Genomic DNA, 14,532 nt, shown 5'->3' on the forward strand with positions numbered 1-14,532 from the left:
TCCGAATGGTTCTTTATTCGAAGTGTAGTCCCTTTTATACCCCCGGAAGCCCATACATTTTTTAGGGTGTTAGTGTATCCTTTCCGAGGATAATTATTACATAAGTGTACGTACGCGTGAGTGCCGTGTGTTAGTGTTTGTGACGCATGTTTATTCCGCTTTTACACGTAGCGTATTCCTTTTCTAGTTTAAGGTGATCGCGCACCATGCGAAATTACAGTTTGAAACTTTTTGAATAATCGCACGCGTAACAATTACGATCAACAAGTTTGCAGAAAAAAAACCGTACAGAGCGTTTGCCTATCGAAATGCACCTCCACTTTATACAGGTATTACTTGATATACGCTAAAGTATGTTTACCTTATGTGGAACTTTGACTATATTAATTTATGAATTTGTTTTTTGTATTACAATTTGCAGAAAGAACTCAAACTTAGAAATCGCATATACCTTGTATGGCGTACATCGGGACATACCTGTGCTTTCCTCCATCTAGTAATGGCAAATCCTGAGTCCTACATCCCTGGCTGCTTGATAAGTGTCTAGGGTACTTGATAGGGATTGTAAATGTTGTGTCTCACTCTAAACTTTTAGCATTTCTATGCATTTTTCTGTTTACGCTTCGTGTGACGTTGGTATTACACCTACTGCAGGCGCTTCCTACAAAATACGTAAACAATTAGAGATGAGAAAATGAAGTTTTTTCAGAATCGATTCCGGATAGCTTTGAAGTTTGCCAGAATTGGCTCCGGAATCAGGATTGGTTCCGGAATCGGAATTGGTTCTGGAGTCGGAACCAGGTTCGGAATCGAAATCGGTTCTGGAGTAGGAACCGGGTCCGGAATCGAAATCGGCTCCGGAATCCGAACTGGTTCCGAAATTAGAACCTGCTTCGAAATCGAGGTCGGTTTCGGCATATCCATAAGAATAGTTGATAGTTGTCGAATGATACTACGTACTACAGATCATGTTAACGGTATTGTGAAGTTTTACATCCACGGTTCGTAGTCATTAATTGATTGAAAAAAAAACTATATTTTGCACAGTACATAATGTCCCCGGGATACGCTTTTAATGTGTACCGAGAAGAAACCGCGTATAGTTCACGCTCGGTAATCCGCACTTGATCGAGTGTGATGTGTTTTTGTTTTAATTTCTTATTTTGGTCTACGTTATCAAATCACACAGTTTTCAGCCAAAATATAGCTAATTTTCATGTAATTTAGTGTGTAAAGGGTAGTATTAGCCAATAAATTAATTATTTGATATGATACTCACCAAGCAGTGAAGTGGTTTTAGCTTTCTTAAAAGACTATAGATGTGTCAAATCAGTACAATTTAGTCAAGGAATTGTCAAATTAAGAAAACCGCGTATCCCTCGTTAACTACATGTACTTATGAAAGTGTGAGAACTAAATTTTTGATTAATTACTATAAGCAATGCTTGTCACATTTTCGCTTAAAAAAACAAACGTTTAAAACAATATTTTGATATTTAAAAAAATATGTTTTATCATTATTCCAGAGACTTAGCAATTCTGCATCATTTTATGGATATGTGTAACCGTCAGCTGATTTGCTCGTTGGGGAAGCCACTTTAGTTTGCGCCTGTCACCGGTACTCCAAATTACTCGACGCGTTCCGCACACCACTACACGCTTGAGCCAGTTCGGAAGAATCCACTTGAAACTGTGTTCCGTTTGCGAACAACCGACATTCGACGAATAAGCTGCTAAAGTGAAGGTGGCTACAGAAGCGCTGCAACTATTTTGTATCTGTAAACATTAGAACCTACATCTTCGAGCCGATTAAACATTGTAAGAAGTAACGAAATAAATCGCTGTAAGTATACTAGAACAATGGCCTCGGACGCTTTGTTGTTGATAGAATGATTGAATCTGAGTTTTCATCGCACCTTCCACAGAACGGATGCAAACATGATGGCTTTCCTGAAGTGCGACCTGTGCGACAAGTTTTGCTTTGCCGTGGGTGATAACGAGCAAAACCGCCGGCACAAGGCCCGCTGCATTAGCGCGCAGGTGCAGGAGATAGACAAGGTGTTTTCGCGCAAGAAAACGTGCGACATCTGCTTGGAGGTGGTGCTGGAGAAGAATCCACCCGCTGAGCGCCGGTTTGGCATACTGCCCAAATGTAAGCACACGTTCTGCGTAAGCTGTATCAAAACCTGGCGCAGTACGACCGAGTACCCCGACACTGTTCGGAAGGGATGCCCGATCTGTCGCGTACATTCGAGCTTTTTCTTTCCCTGCAAAGTTTGGACAGAGGACGAGCGGGAGAAGAAGCGCCTGTACGCAATTCACAGATCGATTCTCAAAAAGATCGACTGTAAGCGCTACAACCAAGGTGTTTGTCCGTTTGGCGAGCGATGTCATTTCCGGCATGCGCGAGCTGCTGAAGTAACGATTTGCATTTAAAGACAGCCGTAGAAAACGTAAGCCATGATAGTTCAGTTGCAGGTAACTTCTCTGGCCTTGGAAAAGGATGTTAGGGTTTTAGCACATTAGACATTCTAGAGTGAATTAAAATACGATTTCGTTTGCTTTTCGGTAGGTTAGGTAACAAATTCTACGAAAGGTTGGAATTTTAATTTTACACATACTGTTTGAGGTTAGAAAGCGGAACAATTACACAATTGATGTTTATTTAATCAGCTAACTGAACTGGTTTAATAGCTACGTAGTAGCTGAACAGTTTCGAGCGGTTACGTTCGGGTCAACACCATTCACACGTGATGGTAGCCTCGTATTTCATGAACTCTTTCTAACAAGAAAACATTAAACATACAGGATTAAGTTTAGTACTGTTGAGATTTTGCGTTCTGTTCAATCATCCAAGTGATTTAGCCTGGTAGCCTGCAGTGGACGACCATCTTTAAGTTCCTCTGCCCCACAAAAAACGACGATCTTTCCATGAACTCTGTGTAAGCGATGTAAAACAACTCATTTACTAGCCCAAACTAACACCTGTAATCAGAAATACATTTAAAGTTGCGGTTTGATGCCCAAAAATTGCGATTTTGTACTTTTACGGATATAATATGCCACGCATCTCAAAAATACTCTGTAAAGAAATGAAGGACAAGGAGCAGAATATCCACCACAAGACCACGTGCATTAATGTGCAAGAATGGAACAGGCAATAGGTGTGGCGTTTGCGCACCGGATGCGTAAGAAAATGTGCAACGTACGTTGCATGGAGGTGGCGAAAGACAAATAGATCCCATCAGCGCTTTGCGCTGTTGGTGGATTGGCGGGGAAATTGATTCAGTTTTACCATAGCGATAGGACATTGTAGCGCAAATCTGGATTGGCACACACGGAATCGGGCTGCGAACGATCGTCACCGCTAAGATCACTTTGAAGGATAGAATCTAACAATATATGTGCCTTCAATATGCAGAGTAGGTTTAACATATTGCTCAAGTGAGTGTTGAGAGTATTGCAGTTAACTGAGGTTTGAGACAATTTACCTGTAATTATAATTATAACCTGTAATTTGTTCATTCTTAAGCTGTTGTGGATTTTCTTTTATTTCATTTAGTGGGTTCAATGGTCACAGAAAAATATCAAAAGGATAGTTGATCAGCGTTATTCGTACTGTTGAGGATTTACGTTCTGCAAACCAAACCGTACCTTACGTATAAGATCGCTCTTAAGCAGTAAAACCCATGAAAAATGTGGCATGAAGACTCAGGCTCTAGAAAGTCGGCTGAATCATCGGAAAGATCTGATATAACTGAACCTCATGTATCAAGGTTAGTATTTCTGCTTTGTGTCTGGATTTCTGGACGGTGACTTGACAAAGAACCGTCTAATGCGAGAAGATCTTTTGCATTTGTTCTAATTCTTATAAGATTCTCACATTCTAAAGGTCGCTTTAGACCTTGCGTGAAAGTGAACGTGAAATTTAGGGTATTTCTGCTCTATTTCATTAAATATTTATCAGAATATGGCTTATCGTACACCAAAAGAAAGGATTTTCAATTCCTCAACTATTAATATTAAAAACACGCTAAAAATCAATTAAATGCATTTCCTTATTATTATGTATAACTTTTTCACCGTGAACAAAGCGGGAAATCACTAGGAAATGCATTTAGTTTATTATTTCGATATGTTTTATAGTCTAAACCCTATTCTGATAACAAATTGCTTTGCTTATTTAACCCACGATCGTGGAGACGATCGTTCGACACGTAATGGCAACCTAAGTTGTGCACAACTGAGATTCCCCTAGGATGTTCCTGTTTGAATATATTCCAATAGGATGGTCATACTTGTTCAATTAAAATGAATGTTACACCTGTAAAACAAATACACATTGCATTTGATGAGCTATCGATATGTGTTAGTTGTATGTAGTTTTTTTTTCTTTACACACCCAATTACATATCTTAACACAATGGCACACCCCTTATCACACACCCAAAACAAGCTGCCCTCTCAAGCTGCAAATTAAAATTCATAATTCATTGCAAATAAATCATACCAAGCACTCTTCTCTCTCTCGGTCTCTCTCGGCCAGTTCGGTGCTTTCTCTTCCCTATTGTTCCTTCAAATTGCGAATCTTTTAATCTCCCCTTCATTTTCTCAACCACACTAGGAAAAAAGAATTATTCAAAAGTTAATTACAATCAATTAAAACAAGTGGCAATAAACATTCCAACATTAATTAAAGACATTTCCATCTGCAGTGTTTCTACTTTGCGCTGAGATCTGCTTACCGTATTTTTTTAAACTTTTTTTTGTCCCTTCTTTACTTTAACTTCTACGGATAACCGTATTTTTTTCTTCTTCGCTAGCGTCGCTGGTTCCAACTGGTGCCACTTTTTTTTTCCTGCCTACTTTGATTGTCATTCCGCGGAAGCGTACTTTCCCTTACGCTCTTCTTCCTTTTTATTAATTTTCGCCGTTTTTTTTTTGTTGGGATGCTCTTCCGCTTGGCTTACTCGGATCGGTTCGTGTTGCTGTAGCAAGAGCAGCCTCCCGTTCTCTGGGCTGAAAAATCCTTCCTAACAAACTACCGTCATTAAAAATGAACGTAAATTTATGCTATCTTAGCAGCGGCAACTCTTCGAGACCTTCGCCGCCACCGAGCAGCAGTGGCAAAGGCAAATACACATTCTGCCCCAAAAACTTTCCTTTAAAATGCAAATTTCATTTCCACCCTTCGCGTTCGGGGTGGGGTGCGTTCTTAGCTCGTCCTTTCCGCTTCCCACCCCTCCTCTCAAATGTGTCCCTCGATCGGCAAATTTTGATGCTTTTGTTGTTGGTAAGGGTGGCCCAAAGAATCCTGTTGCCCGAAAGGTTTTTCTTGCTAAAAAAAATGCGTATCCTGATGAAGAGGAGAGTGAAAGACAACAAACACACTCACACAAAAATAAAAAAAAATCCAAAGAAGGAGAAGAAAAAACGCGTGGAACATGGACAGTAAGGAGTGGGTTGGTGGGTGGGTGGTTTGAGGTTAAAAAACCAGCAGCAGAGCGTAAAGTACAAAAAATCAACCCCCTCACGGTTAAATATTCTGGAAATTATTTTTCACGTCCCGTCGGTCGGTCGTCGGCGTGTTCTCTTCCTCTCCTCATTCGTCCAGCTCCACTTCGCAGCACCCCCCCCCCCCAACATCAGTTGCGCCATCGCCCCTTCCGGTTGTTATCCTTTTTGTTCCTCTCTACTTTCCCGCTACTTTTCCTCTCCGTCGCCAGAAATTGCCACTTGCTCAACCGTGGCCCCTGGGCGGCCCAGTTTTTTCTTTCTTTTTCTGTGCCATTTAATCGCCGACACACGCACGCACCAAAACACAACGGAGGCAACACTTTGCTTTCCGAAGAGGGCGAGCGCCCCCTAAACTGCGGCTTCTGCTTCCTGCTCCTCGGCGCGCATCGTTTGTTTCTTGCGCGCTTGTATTGCTTCTTTCACAGCAACTTCGTGTTTTAATGTCTCCTCGGCCTCGTGGTGGGGCCAGGGAGGACAGAGAGTTTTAAGTGAGAGTGTGCTTAAAAACAAGATCTGCCAGAAGCAGAGGGTAAGGGACATCACCGAACTAACGGCAAAAGGCCTTTAAAACGGAAAGCCTAAAAATGGCTGAAAGGCTTCGTGGGTTGCGAGGGGCGAATAAAAACATGGCAAGGAAAAAAGAAGCATCGAGGAAGCTGTGTGGGCAAGGAAAATCTACCCCTAATTTATCAGGGCTTCCACCCCGCCAGGTCGGCCATTGAGATGTGGTGTTGGACGCCATACTCTTGCCCCATACACTTGCCTGGTGGTGGGGCTTTTTGCTCGTCCCTTTTTCCATCGTATTTTTTTTTTTTTGTTGCTCCTCTCGGCGAAAGATAGCAATTTGGTATTAAAATGAAATGAAAATCGCACCCTTCTCCGCGCACCGCACGGTACGCGCACTCTTGCATTGCGCGTTTGCGCGTGGTATGCTATGTAATCGGGTAGCGAAAGGATGATGGGTCAGCAATGCGCGAATGGCCGCTCGCGTTAGATACGCACGCGGCGGGGATGACGCGAGAGGGATGGGTTTTCGCGGACGGCCTACTATGGTGAGTGAGACGCTCGTTTTGCAAAAGCGCACCACAGTAGAGAAAAAACGCACTCAGACACCTGAGCAGCTCGTTCACGGCAACAGGGAGGGTAATGGTTAAATTTGGGTCGCTCTCGTCGCTCGCTTTTTGCGAAATTAAAGATAATTTCATATTCTTCGATAAGGATAACTTAAGCAGATATTGAATTGTCGAAGTTAACATGAATGAGTGAAATATGAGCCAAATATGAAATTAATACATAAAAGGAATCGAAATTCTAATGACTCATGATTTTCTTGCATGCTCATGAAGATAAACGAAAGTTTAGACCTGTTAAGAAGCATAACACATTATCTCCATAATTTAAAATTAACTAAAAAATTAAGAATCTTAAAAATTTTGAATCTCTGGAGATTAATTCATCTCTAAACCATGAATGGGGCCCTTTCCGTTTTAAGTTCGTAGGCTGAAATTTCAGCCTGTCAGCTGTTTGCATTGTATAGCAGTTTTCGAGCAGCTATCTAAGTGAGTATAATATACAGGTGGGCTTATCCCAAGGTGTATGAATTTAGAAGGCTGATTTTTATCCATTCTGCTTCTGAATGAAGATTTTAAGAGTGTTTTGAGTATTCTTCAAGCCTCCGGAAAGCTCGTTTGAGTTTTCACTCGTTCTGTTAAAAAGTGATGCTCAAAATTGGTTATAAAAAATGCTAATACCAGCTGGACTACATACACTTTGATTCTATATTGCATCACCTGATCTCTTTAATGCACCTTGGGATAAATGTAAACAAACCCTTGTTTTCGAGCAGGTACTCGAATTTAATTCTAGCTTTGTGGCTATAATAATCTAGACTGAAAATTGCAGGCTAGTTTTTTGTGTGGTTTTGTATGCATTGTTTACATGATTTCAGTCTCCAACTGTCAAACTCCATACAAAAAACGGACTAGAATCGTGAAGGCCCCCAATGTTCGATATATCTATCGTTGTGAATCGTGGATCGATACGTCTCAAATGTGATCCTCGGGCGAAGGATCCCCAAGGAAAAGCACACGAGAGTAGCCATGCCGTTGAACTTAAGTATCATTTCTTCGAGCCACGAGTTTCAAGATCGACCCATGGATGAACTATAATGTCATTAATCTTCAAGATGTTATTCAGATTTGTTTCATTAGAAAAAAACCTATTATAAAAACTAGTAATTAGAAAACTTATTCAACTCTCAACTAAGATATTTTATATCAAAATTATTTGTTCCGCAATTTTAAATCCAGAAGGTCTCTAGGATACTCTTATGTGCGGAAATACTAGAATTCATAAATACGTGGTTTTCTTTATTTGACAGTTTTTTTTAGCAACTTTAGCAATTATTTCATGCATACGTTGTAAAATGCAAAACAAATTCGCTTTTGGCTGCATTTAAAAAAAAACATTCAAGGCACGCCCAATTTTAATCTCCAGTCATAATCATGTACAATAATATATTTTGTAAACACCAACCTACCGTTAAAATTACACGATAATGAGGTTTATTTGGAATCCAGTTGGAATTGCCAATGTGCCTGCACCAAAACGGGAGAGAGTAGAGTTTAAAGTGTACGAAAAACTATGGAAACTTCTGAAAACTCATGTAATGGCGTATCTTAGGGACAGCCTGCACCAAGCAACATTTACAAAGTCGTCCCGCATTGATCTTTGAAAGAGTTATTTGACGCACGTATGATTTGATTCACTGCGAGAGAATCACTAATCTGCGAGGCGAGCTAAATCCTGAATGAGTCCAAAAAAAGGCAAAACGTGTAAATAAATAAAATTTCAAAGTTGTCAAACCTCCTCATCAAGTGTCTAAATTGAAGATCTAAAAGACCACCATTTCTAATATAATTATAGCTGATTATAGGCATAAAAGACGGTCAAAGTCTGAGGATAGAATGAAAAGCTTCAAATTTATATCTCAACCACGAGCATATCACAGGAACAGCCTAATTTAGTTCGTATAGAACATTTATATTCTATTAAAATTTGCCTGTTTTTCTCAACATTTTACAACATATTCTGTTTAACTTACAGCCGTGTCCTTAGCATCATCCACAATACTACCAATCTTTCTCCACTTCTCAGCCATTTTATGCTCAAATGTAGCGTGAAATTAAATACTGGCTGGACGCGGCTTCGGCAAATGGCTTGCAATTGGTTAAACCGAACCAACCCGACTACCACAAACCACCTGGCCTGCGTGCATTAGTACCTCTCCCCGAGCGCTGTGTGAAGTGGCTTTTTAGTCACCATTTGCTGTCTGTCTAGCGCCGGCAAGTGTCGGTCACCAAACGGAATGGATCGAGTGAAATATTTGCACCCCAAAACCCCAGGCTCAACCGCACAGAAAGGCCATTTAATGAATCGCGAATTTCAAATGTGGCGTAACGGCGGCGGCGGCGACACTGGTCAAAAGGACGTTTGCGCGCAAGGGGGATAATAAATTTGAAGATTTTTCATCAGCCAGCGCGAGCGGCCCTTTAGTCCTGTGTGACCGAAAGAGTGATCGAGAGACACACTGATAACACACACCCTCCTCTCGAAAGCCTAAGACTTTGTGCACTCGCCTTAGCGCATTAGCTGCGATGTTATAAATTATTGAATTCTTCCTTTGCGCGGCCGAGCTCTCCAGACCCAGTTGTGACGAAGGGGGACAACTGGACCTGGAAAAGGAACTTTTGCACGGGAGGATGGAGATTCTTTTTTTTTCTTCTTGATTATCACAGTGTCCATTTTTTGGTCCTTCTTTTCCAACGCACACACACACTTTCTAAGCAATTGCAAGGAAAGGGCAACTCCTGAAAAGGTCAACCCCGTTGAAGAAGGGCACGGACAAAGCACAAGTGCGCGGACAAGGGTACACGACGCGGGTACGGCAACGGAGCTTTGCGTAATTTTATAATTTTTTAATCCCAAAGTAAATAAAACGGTCGAGCGCGAGGTCGGCTTTTGGGGTCGCGCGAAAAAAAAATGGGATTTTTATTCATTTGTCCTCTCTCGTTCATTTTTTGGGGGACTGCTGCTGTCGTCCATGGATGCTCTGGTTCTTTTTTTTTTTGTTGGAGGGGTTGAGGGCAGTGAGTGAAAGATTTGAATCTCCGGTTGCTTGGATGCGTCGCTGGCACCACGGGGGGTTTCAAGTGGGTTTGTGTTTGCGTGGGGAGGACCAAGAAAGGATAAGTAAATAATGCAGGTTAGTTGGTGGGGCTGGAGAGAGAGAGAGAGATAGAGAGAGGGAGTTTGGTTTAACCAGAGGGGAACTAGGTGGAGTGTTGTATGTACACCAGCTTCACCAGAGGGAGGATAGCCAGAACCTGAAATTAAGCTAAAAGTAGGCCGAATGTAAAAGGAGAAACCCCCACACTTTGCGTGCTTACTTCCGGGAAGGTTTTTTGGATAGAGTTTTCAAAATTCCTGACAAAGAAAATGGTTTCCATCCGCACAAACTGGGACGCAATAATTTAACACTGAGATTATGGGGGGGAAAATGTAAAACCTATACCACTTTTACCAAATTTTATGTTGTAATTAAAAGCACTACCACTGTTACACACGCGATTCTAAATTTCTTTTTTTACCAATTTGATCCTAGTAACCATTGTTTATCCTTCCACGGCAAAATAAGATGTTTCTGGAAACACGAATTATCCCGTCCGAACGGATATTCGGGTAAACTTGTAAGGATAAATTTAGTATAAAAGTAGGCCATATTTTCAATAATGACGGATTCAAACGCAGAAGCTCTTGGAGTTAAGAGGTTTAATTCTAATATCCGAAATAGGACAGAGCCCCTGGATTTCCGAACCAAACACACCCTTCCGTCTGCCAAGGCTTCCCAACCTTTGGATCAGAAGCAACTAGCGGGAAGGACTGGTTAGTAGGCGAAGTATCAAATACTCTGTCCACTCTGTTGCTGTTTGTTTCTCCTCCGTTACAACCCTGCAACTTTTGCTGAGGGCCAAACCTTCGCGTGGCCTGCCGGAGAAGCTCGGTTCGTAACAACCACCATCGCCAAACGAATGGTATTGGTACATTTGAGTATGTAACGTTTTTAAAATAAACACAATTCCAGTCGTTTTGCATCTAATGTACAATTATTTCTGAAATTATAAAAACAAGTTGAGTAAGAAGCTTTACTGATGAACGAAACCATGATCCAGAATACGGAATACAGGCATAATAATACTACTAACGATCCAACTTATTGGTAGACATTCAATTGACGACGACCCACGACCCAGACCATAAGGTACTTTCAGGACAACTAGCTAAGATTGAGACGTTCATAATTAAGGCTGGTATAATGAAGAGGACAGACAGCAATTAAGACCAGGTAATGCCTGGGAAGTGAGTTGACTGAGTTGGAATTTAAAACATATTTCACTCATACCAAATCATGCCAATGTTTAAACGTGCCTTAGGACACCGTATCATCATAATTCTTGTCCAATTTTGCCACTCAACTCAACTCCGCTCAGCCCCGTGCCATTACCGGAACATCGATCCCAACTTTAGCACCGCCAACTAAAAGCCCTTTAATGTGTCCATCCCATCCAGACTGGCCAGTGGCTTTTTTAATGGTTGGAAGGTTGTTGTTTTAGCCAAACCACCAACCAAACACAAAAAAGGATACTTTTATTACCAAAAATTTTCACTTTGCAAATTTACATACACACACCCACAAACACTTACCCTCTCACTTACACTTTCTTCATTAATGACTGTTGTTATGTCGTTTTTTTTTTGGGGAGGGACATAGGGAGGAAAGCAAGCTCAAGACCGAACTCCTTCTCACGCTCCTGGCTTGCTTTGGACGAAAGTACAAAGTCTAACTGCAGGCGCAAGGGCGAGTTAAAACGATAATGGAACCGAAATGGCTCGTCCGCCATTGCCAGCTGAGCCGGAGATTTCGCACCGGTGCACCACCGGTGGACTAATTTTTCCGTAATTTTCCTATCGCAGCGCAGCGCCGGTCATATGATGCCGCTTTTAATGTTCCATTTGCTTTTATGGCCGTCTTTACTTCTTTTTTTTTGGTTTTCTGTTGCAGGGGAAGAGGAGGACCGAAAAAAAACTAATCGTCGGACAAATAATGCCATCATTATTATCCTTCGCGCTTCTGGAGTGAGGGCACCGGTTGGATCGCGAGATAATGCCGCCGAAAGAAGAAAAGAAACACACACACACACACACCCGGAAGCTGAGGCTCTTTCAACCATTGGCCAGTAACTGCCGCCAGGTGTAGAAAGACGTCCTTTTGAGCCAAATTCAAACCAAATTTTGGAAAATGTTTACTTACTTTAATTAAAACGCATCCCTGGCGCTCGGATGGAAAATGAGCAATCTATTATTACCGCGAAGGAAACCATGGTAACGGCGCAAAGGTAGTTGTGATTTCAAACGTTCCAATGGGCTTATTTTGGTCAAACAAAGCTACACAGAGCAGGTAAAAAATGGTTTAACAAACACTCAAAATCAAAGGTTATTTATATTTTATATTATTTATATACAAATAGATCCATTCTATTTCTAGCAAAGTTATCTTCATTGCTTTGAGCTCCTTTCTGGCAGTGTGTCAGACGATTGAAACAACACCAAGCATAAAGCACATCCCTGTTACTATTGACAACGCATTTCAGCGGCAGTTGTGTAAGGGAGTAGGCACTTTACTGGGATTTCATCTTCAACCTTCCCGTGCCCACACACCGCCAGTGAGAGGATAATTTGCATTTAAGATTTTTGATTTGTTTATTTCATTATTATCCGCCGAGCGGGGCCAGGTGCATTCGGACCTGGCAGACCACGCCTGCAAGAGACGGCCGGCCACGGACTGGGCCTGGAGCAGTGGCGGATCAAGGGTATCGGGGGCCCTAGGCGGAACGACGAATTGAGGCCCTCTGTAAATGGTAAATGTTGTGGGGGGGGGGTGGGTAGCGGCACTAAAGTTGCTGTTGGGAGATTGAACAGTAAACTTGAAATGCCGTCGGGGCCCCCTTCGATCATCAGTCGCAAACTCTTCAATTTTAGCTGACGGGGGGGGGGAGGGGGGGGTTGGCAATTGATTCAGCGGGGCCCCCTTCGCAAATCAAATCCTTCGCAAATCATCTGTCGCAAACTCTAAAATTTTTGCTGACGGGGGGGGGGGGGGGTTGCAAATGTTTCGCCAACCTCGGGGCCCCATCGGCCATTCCGGGGCCCCATCCGGGGGCCCTTGTCGCTAGTACTCTGTCCATACGGCATACTATAGAATTGCGATCTACGGGGCCCCTAAATCGGCGGGGCCCCAGGCGACCGCCTAGTCCGCCTACCGTTAGATCCGCCGCTGGCCTGGAGGCAAAGGCTATTGAAAGTTGTGAAAAGATAAGCTGAGCAAATTAACGAACGGAATTTTTGGGTGTTTTTGGGCAGGAACGAAAACGGCAGCAAAATAAATCACCATTCGCATACTAGCAACCAGAGGAATCGAGAGGACGCTTTAACGATGGACGCAGCACCCTCACATCTCACAGACTCGAGTATCGTGGCCCCCCTTCGGTACTGCCGGTTGGATAGGCTAACCCGGGGCACGCTGTGGCTCGCACTTCGAACGCGCTCTGATTTCGCTGATTGGACAGCTTAGAAAAGTTTGGGTCTGAAGTGATTCAGGTACGTGTACCGGGGAGTGTGTTTAGAGTAGCCTTGGATTTGCTGGGCAAGAAATTTTAATTTTTGATTACAATCAAAACAAACCGATGAACCAACGGGAGGGATTAACCTGCGTCAAATCGTGCAGTAAACCGAGCTAACAAACCTATCATCGGTGGGTGGGTTGGTGGCAGGAGTAGGGAGATTTCCGTTGTGACCGGAATCGAATTATTCAAATCTGTAAAACGATGATGATTCGTCGAAGGTATAAGTGATCGACAAACATTGAATGGGGGCTGCGTCTGTCACTTCCTGCTTCAAATTGATGAGGCAAAATGTATTCAAACAAACCGGAGAGCTTTAAGCGAAGGTTTGAGAGGATCATTTTGCTATGCCAGTTGCATACATTTAGGCGACAAAAAGATAAATCATACTTTTGTTATAGTACAAGATTAGTCATGTTTTATTCAAAATTGTTTTTATACGAATTAGCAGCACATTTTATTGATAAAATTGTACACAACACTTTTTGTCAAGATTTTTTTTTTAAGTTTTATTGATATTTAATACTTCTTCTTATTGGCATTGCTATAAAATCTTCCTATTCTTTTCGTAAGCTGAACCATATGGATAGCAATTACTAGTTATTTGTTTAGGACGAAGTTACAAAACAAATAAACATTCATTTGAACCTTGATTGATGATTGGAAATAATGAATCGATTCTCCAACTTTCGATATTATAGATTCTTGAATGTCTCAAGATGCATGTGCTGTAAGACCTCACTGGTTGGACAGAAAGGAACACCGGTTGGTTGATTAGATCACAAAATTTTTTGAAGAAATTTATTCTGTTCTGTTCCATGTTGTTAAGTCTTTTAGTATTAGTTGCGTGACAGTGGACGGCTTGAATCGAAACGAGAATGATACTAAACCACCCTACGATCGGGTTGGCCCACGAACAGGGGACATTACTGGGACCCATATACAAGAAAAAGTTAATTATTTTCTGCTACCCATAAGATGAAGTATGAAGATTCATGAATTTTCAAATTTTATGTTAAAAGTCGTTGATTCATTTTGAATATTCCTTCAAATTCTTGAATCAGAGTTATCAATCTGTGTATAAAATCCACAACAAGCATACAGATAGAGCGCACCCACGACTCCGACTCCGACTATTGTTAGTCCGATTCCGGCAAACCACTAAATCCGCTCGTAGTCATCCGAAGTCATCATCGGATCCTCATCAGACGCAATCTATCAAAATAATACATGGGTAAATATATTTTTCCAGCATATATTTTTTTATTGTTTATTT

General features: G+C 41.9%; 1 protein-coding gene and 1 long non-coding RNA gene across 2 annotated transcripts; one reads left to right on the plus strand and one right to left on the minus strand.

Moving 5' to 3' along the window:
- Positions 1-1,532: 1,532 nt before the first annotated feature.
- On the plus strand, positions 1,533-3,612 carry LOC120904431 (probable E3 ubiquitin-protein ligase makorin-2). The gene is made up of 2 exons (XM_040314394.1): positions 1,533-1,843; positions 1,926-3,612. The coding sequence occupies exon 2, from the start codon at positions 1,939-1,941 to the stop codon at positions 2,434-2,436; it is 498 nt and encodes a 165-aa protein (XP_040170328.1). The 5' UTR covers positions 1,533-1,843; positions 1,926-1,938; the 3' UTR covers positions 2,437-3,612.
- On the minus strand, positions 2,898-4,830 carry LOC120904432. Its single transcript, XR_005739753.1, has 3 exons — positions 4,746-4,830; positions 4,511-4,620; positions 2,898-2,985 (listed from the first exon to the last, which is right to left on the minus strand). It is a non-coding gene; the product is annotated as an uncharacterized LOC120904432 (long non-coding RNA).
- Between the last annotated feature and the right edge of the window lie 9,702 nt (positions 4,831-14,532).

Source organism: Anopheles arabiensis, chromosome 3 (assembly GCF_016920715.1).
Source record: "Anopheles arabiensis isolate DONGOLA chromosome 3, AaraD3, whole genome shotgun sequence".
NCBI lineage: Eukaryota > Metazoa > Arthropoda > Insecta > Diptera > Culicidae > Anopheles > Anopheles arabiensis.

What these genes read in the sequence shown, in the direction of transcription:
- LOC120904431 (XM_040314394.1), top strand. Translation starts at nt 1,939, where the DNA reads ATGATGGCTTTCCTGAAGTGCGACCTGTGCGACAAGTTTTGCTTTGCC.